Source organism: Crassostrea angulata, unplaced genomic scaffold, assembly GCF_025612915.1.
Source record: "Crassostrea angulata isolate pt1a10 unplaced genomic scaffold, ASM2561291v2 HiC_scaffold_127, whole genome shotgun sequence".
Taxonomy (NCBI): domain Eukaryota; kingdom Metazoa; phylum Mollusca; class Bivalvia; order Ostreida; family Ostreidae; genus Magallana; species Magallana angulata.
This window is the reverse complement of record NW_026441682.1, coordinates 14,042-28,240: the sequence shown is the minus strand read 5'-3', so window position 1 is coordinate 28,240 and position 14,199 is coordinate 14,042. Positions and strand designations below refer to the sequence as shown.

At 34.2% G+C, this 14,199-nt stretch overlaps 1 protein-coding gene across 3 annotated transcripts in view; it reads left to right on the top strand.

The window, feature by feature from the left end:
- LOC128169401 (multiple epidermal growth factor-like domains protein 11) overlaps positions 1 to 14,143 on the top strand; it is a 31,198-nt gene extending 17,055 nt beyond the window's left edge. The window contains exons 7-13 of one of the 3 annotated variants that reach the window (XM_052835550.1): positions 5,336 to 5,473; positions 6,090 to 6,227; positions 6,323 to 6,460; positions 6,857 to 6,997; positions 13,060 to 13,183; positions 13,301 to 13,439; positions 13,757 to 14,143. In XM_052835550.1, the coding sequence (XP_052691510.1) occupies positions 5,336 to 5,473; positions 6,090 to 6,227; positions 6,323 to 6,460; positions 6,857 to 6,997; positions 13,060 to 13,183; positions 13,301 to 13,439; positions 13,757 to 13,783 (845 nt within the window). In that variant the 3' untranslated portion in view covers positions 13,784 to 14,143. Of the gene's footprint in view, positions 1 to 5,335; positions 5,474 to 6,089; positions 6,228 to 6,322; positions 6,461 to 6,856; positions 6,998 to 13,059; positions 13,184 to 13,300; positions 13,444 to 13,756 lie in introns of all 3 variants that reach the window. The other 2 variants (XM_052835551.1, XM_052835552.1) reach the window with 2 other exon arrangements.
- The last annotated feature ends 56 nt before the right edge of the window (positions 14,144 to 14,199 follow it).

The following is a 14,199-nucleotide window of genomic DNA, read 5'->3' as shown; positions in this document are numbered from 1 at the left end:
ATAGTAACCGGTCTAGAGTTGATGATTGCTGTCACTTCGGCCACCAGTGTACTAAGAAGCTCATGCGTGATATTGTTTCCCCTTGATCCTAATAGTAGACCATCTAAGATACGCCGCGCCACTCTGGTCATCCTTCCTTACATGCTTCCCATGTGGGAAGAGTGAGAGGCGCTAAACATCTACTTTCTCTTTGACTGGTCTATTATGTGCTTTACTGGACCATGCATCACGTCATTGTTAAGATTTTCGGTAGCTCGAATGAAGTTTGTGCTACGGTCAGATCGCAGTTCACTTACGCTTTCACGGAGGGCAATACATTTTCGTAATGCGTTGATAAATGATGAGCTTGACATGGATTATTCCAACTCGATGTGAACAGCTCTTGTCGTCAAACACGTAAACATATTAGCCAATCAGCAACACCTCCTCTGGTTTTGCGAGTCACAATCAACCAAATGTAACCACTCCTACGACACTAAACGGATGTCCCGGAGTTACTCTATAGATAATGTTAAATCTGCCATCTTTTAAGACATCAAGTTTCCCTGTAATCTTTTACACACACCACACTTATGAATCACTGATGAAAACAGTTTTTTTTGCAGTAATCACCCAGTAGCCATTGTTCCTTATGACACCATCTGTAATGTGCCTCCCCTGATGACCATCAGTTGGAAATGTAGCACAATCAATTTTGCAACATAATATTTCCTAGGAAGGATAATTTGGTTCTTTTGCTCAATTGGAAGTAAACTAAGGTTCAATCTGCCACCGATTCTCATAATAATGTCCTGATCTAAATATGGCCATATAATCTGTAATGAGCTGTGTCTTACAAGAAATAATTCACTTTCTTGTTTCATGGCTAAAGAATCAAATGTCGTATGCTTCCATTTTCTACCAACTACAACCATTTTGTAGCACTGTACATTTAATTGCAGATATTAAGGAATTCCATGTAGAAATCTCTCAAAACGATTTGTGAGGTCTGCAGCTTTCAACATTATCTTGTTACCATTTATGCCGGTTTCTTTATCTTCATGAGGATTTACGTGTGGAAGATATTATTTTACAGGGTCTTAGTTGATCTGCAGAAATTCAGGTCCTCTTAGTCATTTAAAGTTACATCGACTGTACTCAATCTCCGTGTTCCTTCATCAGCAATGTTTTTATCTGATTTTACATAATTTTCCCAATAGCTATTTCGTTGTAAACACGTTTGGTATGATTACTAATGTAGCATAGCACAATCTTGCTGTCAGAATAGAACCATGTATTGACCAACGTAATGTTTAAATGTCTCTTTACAGCTTTTCAGCTGCCATAACATAAAAGCGGCGCAAAGTTCTAACCTTTACATAGCATTTCCATGTAAAGGGACCAATTTCACTTTGCCAAACAAAATGATACCCTACTCCTCATCTCATCTGGGACTTCGATGTATGACACTGCTTGTTCTGATGTATCACAAAATACATGGAGCTTTGCATGGTCACGAAGGCTTCAGAGTTTTGTGATATACATTCAAGGAACGGAAACATTCTGAAGTGATGAAATTGACCTTTCCCAATATGTCCATCGATGTAGATATAAAGAATCGAAATCGACATCCCAATCACATCTTGTCATAACTCCGCGAAGGATGATTTTTCCATCAACTACGAGTAGTCGAATGGATCCTAGAGGATCATATATGTTGTGCAGCAAAGACAGGTAGCCCCGAACAGGAAACTAGGAAACTTTAAGCTGAAAAATGTTATAATAGACCAATACTATGATTGACAGGTATAAGGTCTTTCTCTAAATCCAACTGTTGGATTTCTTAACTCTGGTCTTCTTTGGAGAAAGCTAACATCACTTCTTTATTGTTTGAAGCATTTTTATGAAGATTGATGCTACCATTGGTTTTCAACACAGTCTGAATTATTTTCAATAGGTCGATTGCTTGCAAAACAAATGTTAAGGTATAATCTTCATAGAAGTTGTTGTTAACAAAGACCTTAATATTTTGCTAAGAATTATAAACACTTTTGAGCAATCTAAAAGTAGCGACAGCTGGCGATGGACAATTTTCAAAATCATGTGCATGAATACCATATTCCACAAGATGCTTACTTGGATTATTGTTCAGGTGCCATTGGAAGTGTAACATACCCCTGTGGTCTTCTCATATAAGAAATGAGTAAAACATCTGCCAAGTATCTGTTGATAATGGAATAGAAACGAAGAACACCAACTAAGTTGTTAATCAAATTTGATTCTGTAAGTAGAAGACTGTTGAGTGATGTTCCTTTGTACAGCGCAGATAAGTCAAAGGCTCAACGTTTTTGTATGGTTTCTTGGATGGTAAACGCTGAATATTAGGAGGTACCATACATCTTGTCGCTCTTCTAGTATTTTAGCAATTTTTGCAGTGCCACGTTGAAAAACGTTTTCCATAAATGTGAAGAAGTGTTGTCTTTTCTCAATTTTTTTCCCGGAAAGTGTTATGTAACATCTTTGCTAGCCAACGGTTTCTGACCCGCACAGCTCCTCACGAACCCTTGGAATATCGTGCTATCGAAAGTTGGTTTTTTTTCGTCACGTGATCTTCCAGCCTTTTTATAAATCATCGAAATGATGAAAGATGCCGTACATTAAACGTCAGTGGTGCAGAAAAAACAGCCTTATAGACATTGATATTGACAAGTTACAAATTGAAAGAACCTTTAAATGCCCAGTGAATTCAATAAATATGAATATTCTTAAATGTTACATATAGATATATTTCATTCGAAGGCATAGACGCGTCCCCAGCTAATTTTGTGAATGACGAACGATTTCTATCTATATGTGCTTACTCTCTATACTATAATGTTGATTTTGGTAGACACATATAAATATATATCGTTGGTCATTTACCAAATTAGCTGTGGAGCGGCCTGTTTGAAGGGTGTAGGACTGGGAGCGGTAAATCCGTTTAAAAAAGTTAGATTCATTCAAAATATTTTTATAGAAAATCATTTTCTTTTGAATTATGCTTGTTTAAGATCAACAAGAATTTTTACGTGAATTTCAGACATTAGAATTATCTTTTCTAAAATACAATGCTTTTCTTCTCTAGTGTATTGTTTAATCGTATTAATTGATGATCAAATATATACGTCTTGAAAAACAAGCAATTTCAATTTATTCATATTTTGGATTAAAACAAAACGCTAGGGGAAAAACAGAAACAAGAGGCCCATGGGCCACATCGCTCACCTGAACAATAGTTCCTTGTAACATTCTATTTCATAGCATATGCTATTTCTATTTTAAACTTTGAACCCCTTTCTGGGGCCCCAGTATTGGTCCGGGGTTTATGGTTGGCTTTAACAAATACACTATTTGAGGATCCTTGCATTGTAATCTCACAAACTGTAGCATTGTAGTTCTCAAGAAGAAATTTTTTAAACATTTTCCATATATATTTCTATGTTAAACTTTGAACCCCACTTAGGGCCTCAGTATTGGTCTTGGGGCCCCAGTATTAGTCCGGGGGTCACGATTTTACCAATTTAGAATCTACAAAAGCCAATGATGCTTGCATAGTAATCTTACAAATTGTTGCACTGTAGTTCTTGAGAAGAAGATTTTTAAACAATTTTCCTACATATTTCTATGTTTAAGATGTAGCCCGGCCCGCCTGGGGCCCCAATTTTGGTCCGGGGGTCACTGTTTTAACAATTTAGAATCTTCACTATATATACAAGCTTTTGTGTAAATGTTGGCATTTCTGGTGCAGTGGTTCTTGATATGAAGACTTTAAAACATTTATCCAATGGATTTCTATGTTAAACTTTGAACCCCGCCTGGGGCCCTAGTTTTGGTCCGGGGGTCACGATTTTTACAATTTAGAATTTTCACTATACATGTATATAAATTAAAGCTTTTGTGTGAATATTGGCTTTTCTGGTGCAGTGGTTCTTGATATGAGGATTTTTAAACATTTATCCAATGGATTTCTATGTTAAACTTTGAACCCCGCCTGGGGCCCCAGTTTTGGTCCGGGAGTCACGATTTTTATAATTTAGAATCTTCACTATATATACAAGCTTTTGTGTAAATGTTGGCATTTCTGGTGCAGTGGTTCTTGATATGAAGATTTTTAAACATTTGTCCTACGTATTTCCATGTTAAATTTTGAACCCTGCCTGGGGCCCCAGTTTTGGTCCGGGGTCACGATTTTTACAATTAAGAATCTTCACTATATATACAAGCTTTTGTGTAAATGTTGGCATTTCTGGTGCAGTGGCTCTTGATATGAAGATTTTAAAACATTTTTACAATGTATTTTCATGTTAAACTTTTAACCCCGAATTGGGCCCCAGTTTTGGTCCGGTGGTCACGAATTTTACAATTTAGAATCTTCACTATATATACAAGCTTTTGAGTAAATGTTGGCATTTCTGGTGCAGTTGTTCGTGAGAAGAAGATTTTTAAACATTTTTCCAATGTATTTCCATGATAATTTTGAACCCCGCCTGGGGCCCCAGTTTTGGTCTGGGGGTCACGATTTTTACAATTTAGAATTTTCACTATATATACAAGCTTTTTTGTAAATGTTGGCATTTCTGGTGCAGTGGTTCTTGAGAAGAGGATTTTTAAAGACAGACACCCTATTTTCACTGTTTCGTAATTATCTCCCCTTTAAGAAGGGTTGTTCCCTTTATTTTAACAATTTAGAATCCCCTTTTCATAAGGATGCTTTGTACCAAGTTTGGTTAAATTTGGCCCAGAGGTTTTTGAGAAGAAGTCAAAAATGTGAAAAGTTTACAGACGGACGGACAGACAGACGGACGACGGACAACGGGTGATCAGAAAAGCTCACTTGAACCTTCGGTTCAGGTGAGCTAAAAAGCACCAACATTCATAAAAAGGCGGAAAATTAACTGAAAAGAACATCTTTGTTATTCAATGCCAAGAAGGTTGGTATGGTTTTGACTGTAACGAGCCATGTGGACATTGTCGTAATTTATATTAGTGTTTACATGTCAATGGGACACGTCAATGGGACACATTTTATTGGTTGTGAATCCGGCTTTCAGAATAAACGTTGCGAACCACGGCGATTTTTTGTTAAATTCAAAGACATTTTAGATACATTTATACAGACAGACGGACGAGCAGACAGACGGACACAGACAGACAGACAAACAGTTTATTTAGATAGATAGTTTAGAAAGATAGAAAGTTTAATGTTATACAATTGAAGCAAAGTAGAGTAAACATGGTACAAACTCAGAAATTCTGATATTAGTTCTAAAAAAATGGTTCAAAGCTGATCGATTGTTTTCTTTCTTTCTTATAATAGCTTGTGACAGTGGATCCTATGGTGTTGACTGCAATGAAACATGTGGACACTGTCGTGACCTAAACCAGTGTTTCTACATTAACGGTTCATGTTTAACAGGATGTGATAATGGTTTTCAAGGGGATAAGTGTATCCATCGTACGTATAACTGAAAGCAGACGCAAGCTTTATTATTAGTCTCGGATTTTAGGATTACAAGCAGTAGGATGGTAAAATAACGGGTCTGCGTCACACTTCAGTGCAAACAGTTGACCTCATAAGCATTTTCCAAGTAAACCCAAAGTAAAAGTAAACCCGGGTTTAGTTGGGGTTTACTCTGGAGTTAGGTTGGGTCTGATCTGTACTGTATGTTTAGTGTTTTAAAATGACGCTGTACCTAATATTGATTGCTCATATCGCCGATATTTTATTTTGATTTTACTTTTGAGTAGTGATTTAAAAAAAACCTAGTATTTTGAGTGACATTATCATTCATGGATATTGGCACTTGGTTTCTGAAACGTTATTTTGTTACATAAAAAATACAATCACTTTATATAAAAGAAAAGCAGACCAAAAAATATAAATTTGTCCTGAATAATATTAAAGATAATTTTATGATAAAATATTCTTAATTGATAGCTTGTGAAAGCGGAATGTATGGTGTAAACTTCAATAAAACTTGTGGCCATTGTGAGAACATAACCAAAATAATAAAAATTTGCCCTGAATAATATCAAAGATAATTTTATGATAAAATATTCTTAATTGATAGCTTGTGAAGGCGGATTGTATGGTGTAAACTGCAATGAAACTTGTGGCCATTGTAAGAACATAACCCAATGTTTTAATGGCAATGGAAGCTGTTTAACTGGGTGTAAACCCGGGTACCAAGAGGAGTTATGCAAATCACGTAAGAAAATTATTTTTTTAGATGGTAAGTATGATTAATATGGTGTTAAATAAGATTGATCGTAATACACAATAATATTACTTATAACTTCACAGCTTGTGACAGGGGATTGTACGGCAACGACTGTAACGAGACTTGTGGACATTGCATTGATATAGATGAATGCTTCCATATCAATGGAACGTGCTTAACTGGATGTGCTGCTGGTTATCTGGGGGACTTGTGTAACAAATGTATGTATGAATCAAACAAAAAAGAAAATATTTCTTACAATGTAAGGTCAAATGAAATCTGATAGCGATTGAACATAACTTATATTAATAGCAGAACTGAAGTTGAGACCCTGTGTTTTATTGTACGTGCCATGGAACATTTTTATGTTCTCAGAATTTTAACTTGTAGTTTGAGTTGACGTAAAGAATGATTATATCACATGGGGTAACACAACTACCTATTTTGCTTACGTTTGCTTCTTTTCTTATAGTCTAATGCGTGCATTTAGTAATAATGCAAAGCCAACTTTTAATCATTTGTACAGCTATTATTTTATTGTTTTGGGAAAAATGAAACATGCATTGTTATGATCAGATTATGTATGTATAAATTATAGCAACATCTTTTTTTTCAAGCATGTGATATCGGATACTACGGAAGAGGGTGTCAACAGAAATGCAGCATATTTTGCAAAATATCACATGACTGCAATCCTGTTTCTGGACATTGCAACATGGGATGTAAAAATGGTTGGAAAGGCCATGAATGTTTAGAAAGTAAGGATTTTTTTAAATCGATTTTTCATAATATATATCACTAGAACTATTGTGTATTGTTATCGATTACCCCTTTTTTTAATTATTTTAACTTACACTCTTTTTTGCAAGTAGTTTTGCCATACATATATTTTTTCAATGAAATCAAGATATGTAAAGTAATTAGTTTTAAAAAGACTGTATTTAGCCGACGTGAACCGAAGGTTCAAGTAAGGTTTTCTGATCACCTGTTGTCCGTCCGTCCATCAGTCCGTCCGTGTGTAAAGTTTTCACATTTTTGACTTCTTGTCTAGAACCACTGGGCCAAATTTTACTCAATGTGGAACAATTCATATTCATTGAAAGAGGAATCTAAATTGTTAAAAGGAGGGCAAAATCTTTTTTTAAAAGGGAAAAAATTACGACATTGAAAATCGTGTAGATGTCTTTAAAATCTTCTTTTGCACCATAGAGCGTTTTCTTCTGAAACTTGAGTTTTGACTCTAGATACCAACCTCTTGTGGCGCACGCACAAATTAAGACGAACAGAAAAATTAACTCCATGTACTCTCCAAAATGGAGGTTGTCAATAAAATTATACACCGTAAGCTAGAAATTTAAAATTTGGAATTAAAATGAGATGCGTAGGTACTTTTCCACGAATTTTTCCTTAAGAAACATTTTTTTTATATATTACTTCATATTGTTGTCTTTACACTAATTCTTGCAATATAATATTTGAAAGTTTCCCCCTGTTTTACATTTAAAGAAAGAAATATCAGGTATCGGTAATAAACAAAACTTTAATAATTAAAATAAAGAATTAATAGGTTTAAATTAAAATTAATTTTAATATAAAAAGTTTTAACAATTTTTTAAAGAATCAATAACTTTTATATAAATCGGACATATTGAAACATTGGTTTCTGCATGTGCACTGTTTTTGAAAGATTTTTATATGAAATTCGTTGTAAAACAAACATGGTAAATATAAGATATTTGTTTCAATTTATTCTTTAACTATGCACATCAAAAATGGTTATTTTTATGATATGTACTCATCGATATATTACGTAAATTTAAAATCTTGAAGGCCGTCTGATGCATCCGTGTCCGCCATGTTGGAGAGTCCTGACCATCCATAGATTGAGAGTCGGACTTGAGGTAAACTCGGGTTTAAACTGTCGCTGTTTATCTCAAAAACTCGCGACTAGATACCGAACTCGAGTTCCAAAAGAAAACGCTCATAAATGCCAACATTACATCAAAATGTGTGTACAGTGAAGATTCTAAATATAGTTAAAATCGTGATCCCCAGACTAATACTGGGGCCCAAAGATGGGTTCAAAGTTAAATATAGAAATATAGAGTGAAATTTTAAAAACAATTTTCAAGGACCACAAGGCTACTATTAGTGAGATTACAATCCAAGTACGCTTATATCGTGTAGATTCTAAATTTTGAAAACGTGACCTCGGAGTAATAATGCATGTAGCCCCAATAGATATTTAAAGTTTAACATAAACATATCATGTGAAAATGTTTAAAATTCTTTGTCTTAAAAATTACAATGCTACACTTTGCGAGACTACTATACAATTATTTTAAGGTAGTGTAGATGTTAAAATCGTTTTTTTTAAAGAGGTCTCTAAAAATAGAAATAAATTAATATAGGTGATTAGTTTATCATAGTGAAATAATCTGGAAATTAGTTTATTAACTAGTTTGTTTTTTTCTCTCTCAAATTTCGAAGCCGACATCAATTAGTAACACTTTCCGGGATCAAAGTAATCGGGATCAATGATCTCTAAATTCAAACAACTTTAAAGGTGTGGATCTCAGTTCTTGGGAAGTTAAGTATGGAAAAAAGAAGGAGGAATCATTGATAGAATATATCAACTTTATATAGAATTTTCATATTTAGTTCATTTTCAGCTTTATAAAACAATTAAAATCACCTTAAACCGATGAGAATGCAAGATATATGTCCTGAACAAACCAAAACTAGATCGATAAATGATCTTTTAATGGAAAACAAATCAAAGATCAGTATCAACTTTCAATTATTCTCTATTTTTGCAGTGTAATATAAAAAAAACTGTTTTGACTGCAAATAGGGTATTTTAGATCTCAAAAATTCAGTCTTATTTGATGTACAAAATAACTATGAATACATGTAACAACATGCCAACGATATAATCTGTTTTGAAAAAAAAATGTTTCTGACAGTTTAAATTGTTTTTCTTTTATATTCTTAAATTTACGTATAAAATCCAAAGAATAACAGATATTCACATATAACACTTATTAACAATGATATCTGGAAAAGAATTTTAAATAAACAAAAATGCAAACAGTTTTTTTTAACTAGTTTTTTTCTTAACTAGGTACGGTTTCAGTCACATGTTGCCCTATTTTAGAGTGATTTTTAAAAAAATCACACAAAATGGAAATGCAATATTTATTTACACAAAAATACCAATAAACTAATAATCTATTATAGTTACATAATAAGACTTTTCACAAGGGTAATTATGACGTCATAAACGGTGCAATTTCCTGTAATTTTCATAAAACTGAGCAGAATATACCAATTCTTCATTATTTCTTTTAATAGAAAACTATGTCCGAATCTGTCGCCCACAATGAAACTCATATTATAACTTTAGCATGTGATATCACATAAAATATATTAATTTCGTCGTAGGCAACGGCTGAGACAAATTTTCCTCTTAAAAAAACTACTAAAAAACGAGCCATTTTTCATCATTTTTTACTAAATCTTAGAAATATGCAAAAATGTCGAAGTCATAATGATGTTTTGAATCAAGATAAAAGTGTATAACTTGGTTTCTAAAACATATATACACACATATTCAAGATGGTATTTGTGCATATTTATATAAAAAAATGAAATTAAGGGAAATATTAAAATAAAATGCACCTTCTTCTTTGAGTTAATCCTAATTGAAAATGAAGTAATCCCGATCAGAAGTTTTTAGCTCACCTGAGCTGAAAGCTCAAGTGAGCTATTCTGATCATATTTTGTCTGTCGTCCGTCTGTCCGTCCGTCCGTCTGTCCGTCTGTCCATAAACTTTTCACATTTTCAACATCTCAAGAACTACTGGGCCAATTTCAAACAAACTTGGCACAAATCATCCTTAGGCAAAGGGGATTCAAAGTTGTGAAAATTAAGGGCCACACTTGTTTTCAAGGGGAGATAATTAGTAATTAATGAAAAATTTCGAGAAATTTTCAAAAATCTTCTTCTCAAGAACCAGAAAGCCAGGAAAGCTGAAACTTGTGTGGAAGTATCCTCAGGTAGTGTAGATTCAAAATTGTGAAATTCATGACCCCCGGGGGTAGGGTGGGGCCACAATGGGGGGTCAAAGTTTTACGTAGGAATATATATAGTAAATCTTTGAAAATCTTCTTCTCAGAAACTAATCAGCCAGGAAAGCTGAAACTTCTGTGGAAGCATCCTCAGGTAGTGTATACTCAAAGTTGTGAAATTCATGATCCTTGGGGGTAGGGTGGGGCCACAATTGGGGGTCGATGTTTTACATAGGAATATATCGAGTAAATCTTTGAAAATCTTCTTCTCAGAAACTAATCAACCAGGAAAGCTGAAACTTGTGTGGAAGTATCCTCAGGTAGTGTAGATTCAAAGTTGTGAAAATCATGACCCCCGGGGGTAGGGTGGGGCCACAATGGGGTGTTCGAAGTTTTACATTGGAATATATAGAGTGAATCTTTAAAAATCTTCTTTTCAGAAACTAATCAGCCAGGAAAGCTGAAACTTGTGTGGAAGTATCCTCAGGTAGTGTAGATTCAAAGTTGTGAAATTCATGACCCCTGGATGTAGGGTGGGGCCACAATGGGGTGGTCGAATTTTTACATAGGAATATATAGAGTAAATCTTTAAAAATCTTCTTCTCAGAAACTAATCAGCCAGAAAAGCTGAAACTTGTGTGGAAGTATCCTCAGGTAGTATAAATTCAAAGTTGTGAAATTCATGACCCCCAGGGGGTAGGGTGGGGCCACAATGGGGGGTCGAAGTTTTACATAGGAATTTATATATAGAGTGAATCTTTAAAAATCTTTTTCTCAGAAACTAATTAGCCAGGAAAGCTGAAACTTGTGTGGAAATATCCTCAGGTAGTGTAGATTCAAAGTGGTGAAAATCATGACCCCCAGGGGTAGGATGGGGCCACAATGGGGGGTCAGTCGAAGTTTTACATAGGAATATATAGAGTAAATCTTTGAAAATCTTCTTCTCAGAAACTAATCAGCCAGGAAAGCTGAAACTTGTGTGGAAGTATCCTCAGGCAGTGTAGATTCAAAGTTGTGAAATTCATGATCCCTGGGGGAAGGGTGGGGCACAATGGGGGGTCGAAGTTTTACATAAGAATATATAGAGTAAATATTTAAAAATCTTCTTCTCAGAAACTAATCAGCCAGGAAAGCTGAAACTTGTGTTGAAGTATCCTCAGGTAGTGTAAATTCAAAGTTGTGAAATTCATGACCCCTAGATGTAGGGTGGGGCCACAATGGGGTGGTCGAATTTTTACATAGGAATATATAGAGTAAATCTTTAAAAATATTTTTCTCAGAAACTAATCAGCCAGGAAAGCTGAAACTTGTGTGGAAGCATCCTCAGGTAGTATAGATTCAAAGTTGTGAAATTCATGACCCCCAGGGGTAGGGTGGGGCCACAATGGGGGTCGAAGTTTTACATAGGAATTTATATATAGAGTGAATCTTTAAAAATCTTCTTCTCAGAAACTAATCAGCCAGGAAAGCTGAAACTTGTGTGGAAGTATCCTCAGGTAGTGTAGATTCAAAGTGGTGAAAATCATGACCCCCAGGGGTAGGATGGGGCCACAATGGGGGGGGGTCGAAGTTTTACATAGGAATATATAGAGTAAATTTTTGAAAATCTTCTTCTCAGAAACTAATCAGCCAGGAAAGCTGAAACTTGTGTGGAAGTATCCTCAGGTAGTGTAGATTCAAAGTTGTGAAATTCATGACCCCTGGGGGAAGGGTGGGGCAAAATGGGGGGTCGAAGTTTTACATAAGAATATATAGAGTAAATTTTTATAAATCTTCTTCTCAGAAACTTATCAGCCAGGAAAGCTGAAACTTGTGTGGAAGTATCCTCAGGTAGTGTAGATTCAAAGTTGTGAAAATCATGATCCCTGGGTGTAGGGTGAGGCCACATTGGGGGGGGGGGTGTTAAAGTTTACAAAGGAATATATAGAGTAAATCTTTTAAAATCTTCTTCACAGAAACTAATCAGCCAGATGATTATTTATAATTGTTAAGACTTTGGCTCCAGGACAATTATTTGGCCTCACAAGAAGGTTCAGAGTTTGATGTAGCTTAATATCCCATATATAAACAATTGTAAAGGATCTTTTTGAGGACTGCAATACTCAACATGTGATATGACTATAAAATCATCCTGTTAGAAAAGGGACTAATGATTATAAACATAAGAATATCCAGGGGGAAAAATGGATTTTATTTTTACAGGATCTACATGTATTATTGTACATTGTCCAGATTGTTTGTATTATGACTTCATTAAGCTGATTTTATCATACCCATTGTTCCTCAGGTGAGCGATGTGGCCCATGGGCCTCTTGTTTATTGAAATTTTACAAAAATTACTCAAAGTTCATAGAAATATATTCGGAAATCTTTTAAAATAATGTATTCAAAAATTACAATGCTCTCCTTAGTTAATTTACTTAGTTGACATATTCATATCCCCGCTTAAGGGTCACATCATCATCCATAACCATCTTTCTTTAGAATTGTGTTATCTTTAATACATTGGGGCCTAGGTTGTTTAGATTGGTCAGTTGAGATATCTCAGATCTTATGATATGATGTCCCAAAAAGAAGGCTTCTTTTTATGAATTGTTTAATGTACGGCAAAATCTTGAAATATATGAGAGTTGTACAATATTTTACCTCTTTAGAGTTCAATTCACAATAAACACTTTCGAAATGAAATGATAGAAGAAATTTTGTTCAGATGAGCGATATGTGGCCATGGGCCTCTTGTTCATTTTAGTATCAACAATAACAACTGGGGTTGATAGCTGGCTAGTTTTGTTTTACGGTCTCCTTTTTGTCCTCGCCTTTTTCGGCCTTGTCATAATCGTTGGAATATATGCACTACGTATGATATCGACTCGGTAAATATTGACCGATCTGCTTTTTATTCTACTTTGACTTGTAGTTCACGTACAAGTAATAGTTTTCTCTGTTTATTTTTTTTAAATTCATTTTTCATGTTTCTGTTTGTCGAAAAGAAAGTTGTTGCTTAATGACCAACATTGCAACGAACTGGATGAAAGGTCTAGCAATGTAGTCGCCACCCGTGCCTCAGGAGCATTTTTCTATTATTACCGAGAGAACGATGAACCAGTTTGCACATATGTCTCAAGAACAGTTTGTAAATTTTATGAAATTTTAAGAAAACTAATTAATTAATCATATTTGTAATGAATTTAATACATTTCATATTTTGAAATAAAGAAATTTAATCTCAAAGTCTATGTTATATTTTAATGCTCGTGATTTAATATCCAAAACATTTATAATTCAATTTTCCTTGACATATTTTCATTGATAATCTACTTAAATATTGTATGACAACTATGCTTATTAAAATTGTTTAAAAATGCAATACATACTAAATTTGATATTATTTATACTTAATATTTTTTTTAATATTTTAATCATCCATGGACGTGATATATTTGTAGAATCCTGCATACGAAGATTCCTTGTGAAGATGAACATGAATATCCAACCACTGAAAACTCATTATAATTCCTGGCCTTATACTCAGCATTGATATTGTACAAAGGAATCACTTAGATGAATGGAATGACGTCTTTTGTAGTTTTTGTTCCTTTTTTATTCTAGGAGTATACATGTACATTCATTTGCACAAACAAAGATCAATACTGTTTTCATTCAAATCAGAACAAAGTCTCACGACTTAAAACTGTTTACCCTTTACATATGTTGTATAATGTATGTCTAAATGTTTGATTAAAATTGTTTAGCATTCTAAACTGTAATTATAGAAGTGTTTCAAACAATTTAAATTAAACTGACCTTTTCTTTAAATATTTTTTTTTGTAAAAAGCATCGGTGTGATTGATATTTTATTATTTACTTATCATTATCATTTTTTTTTAAA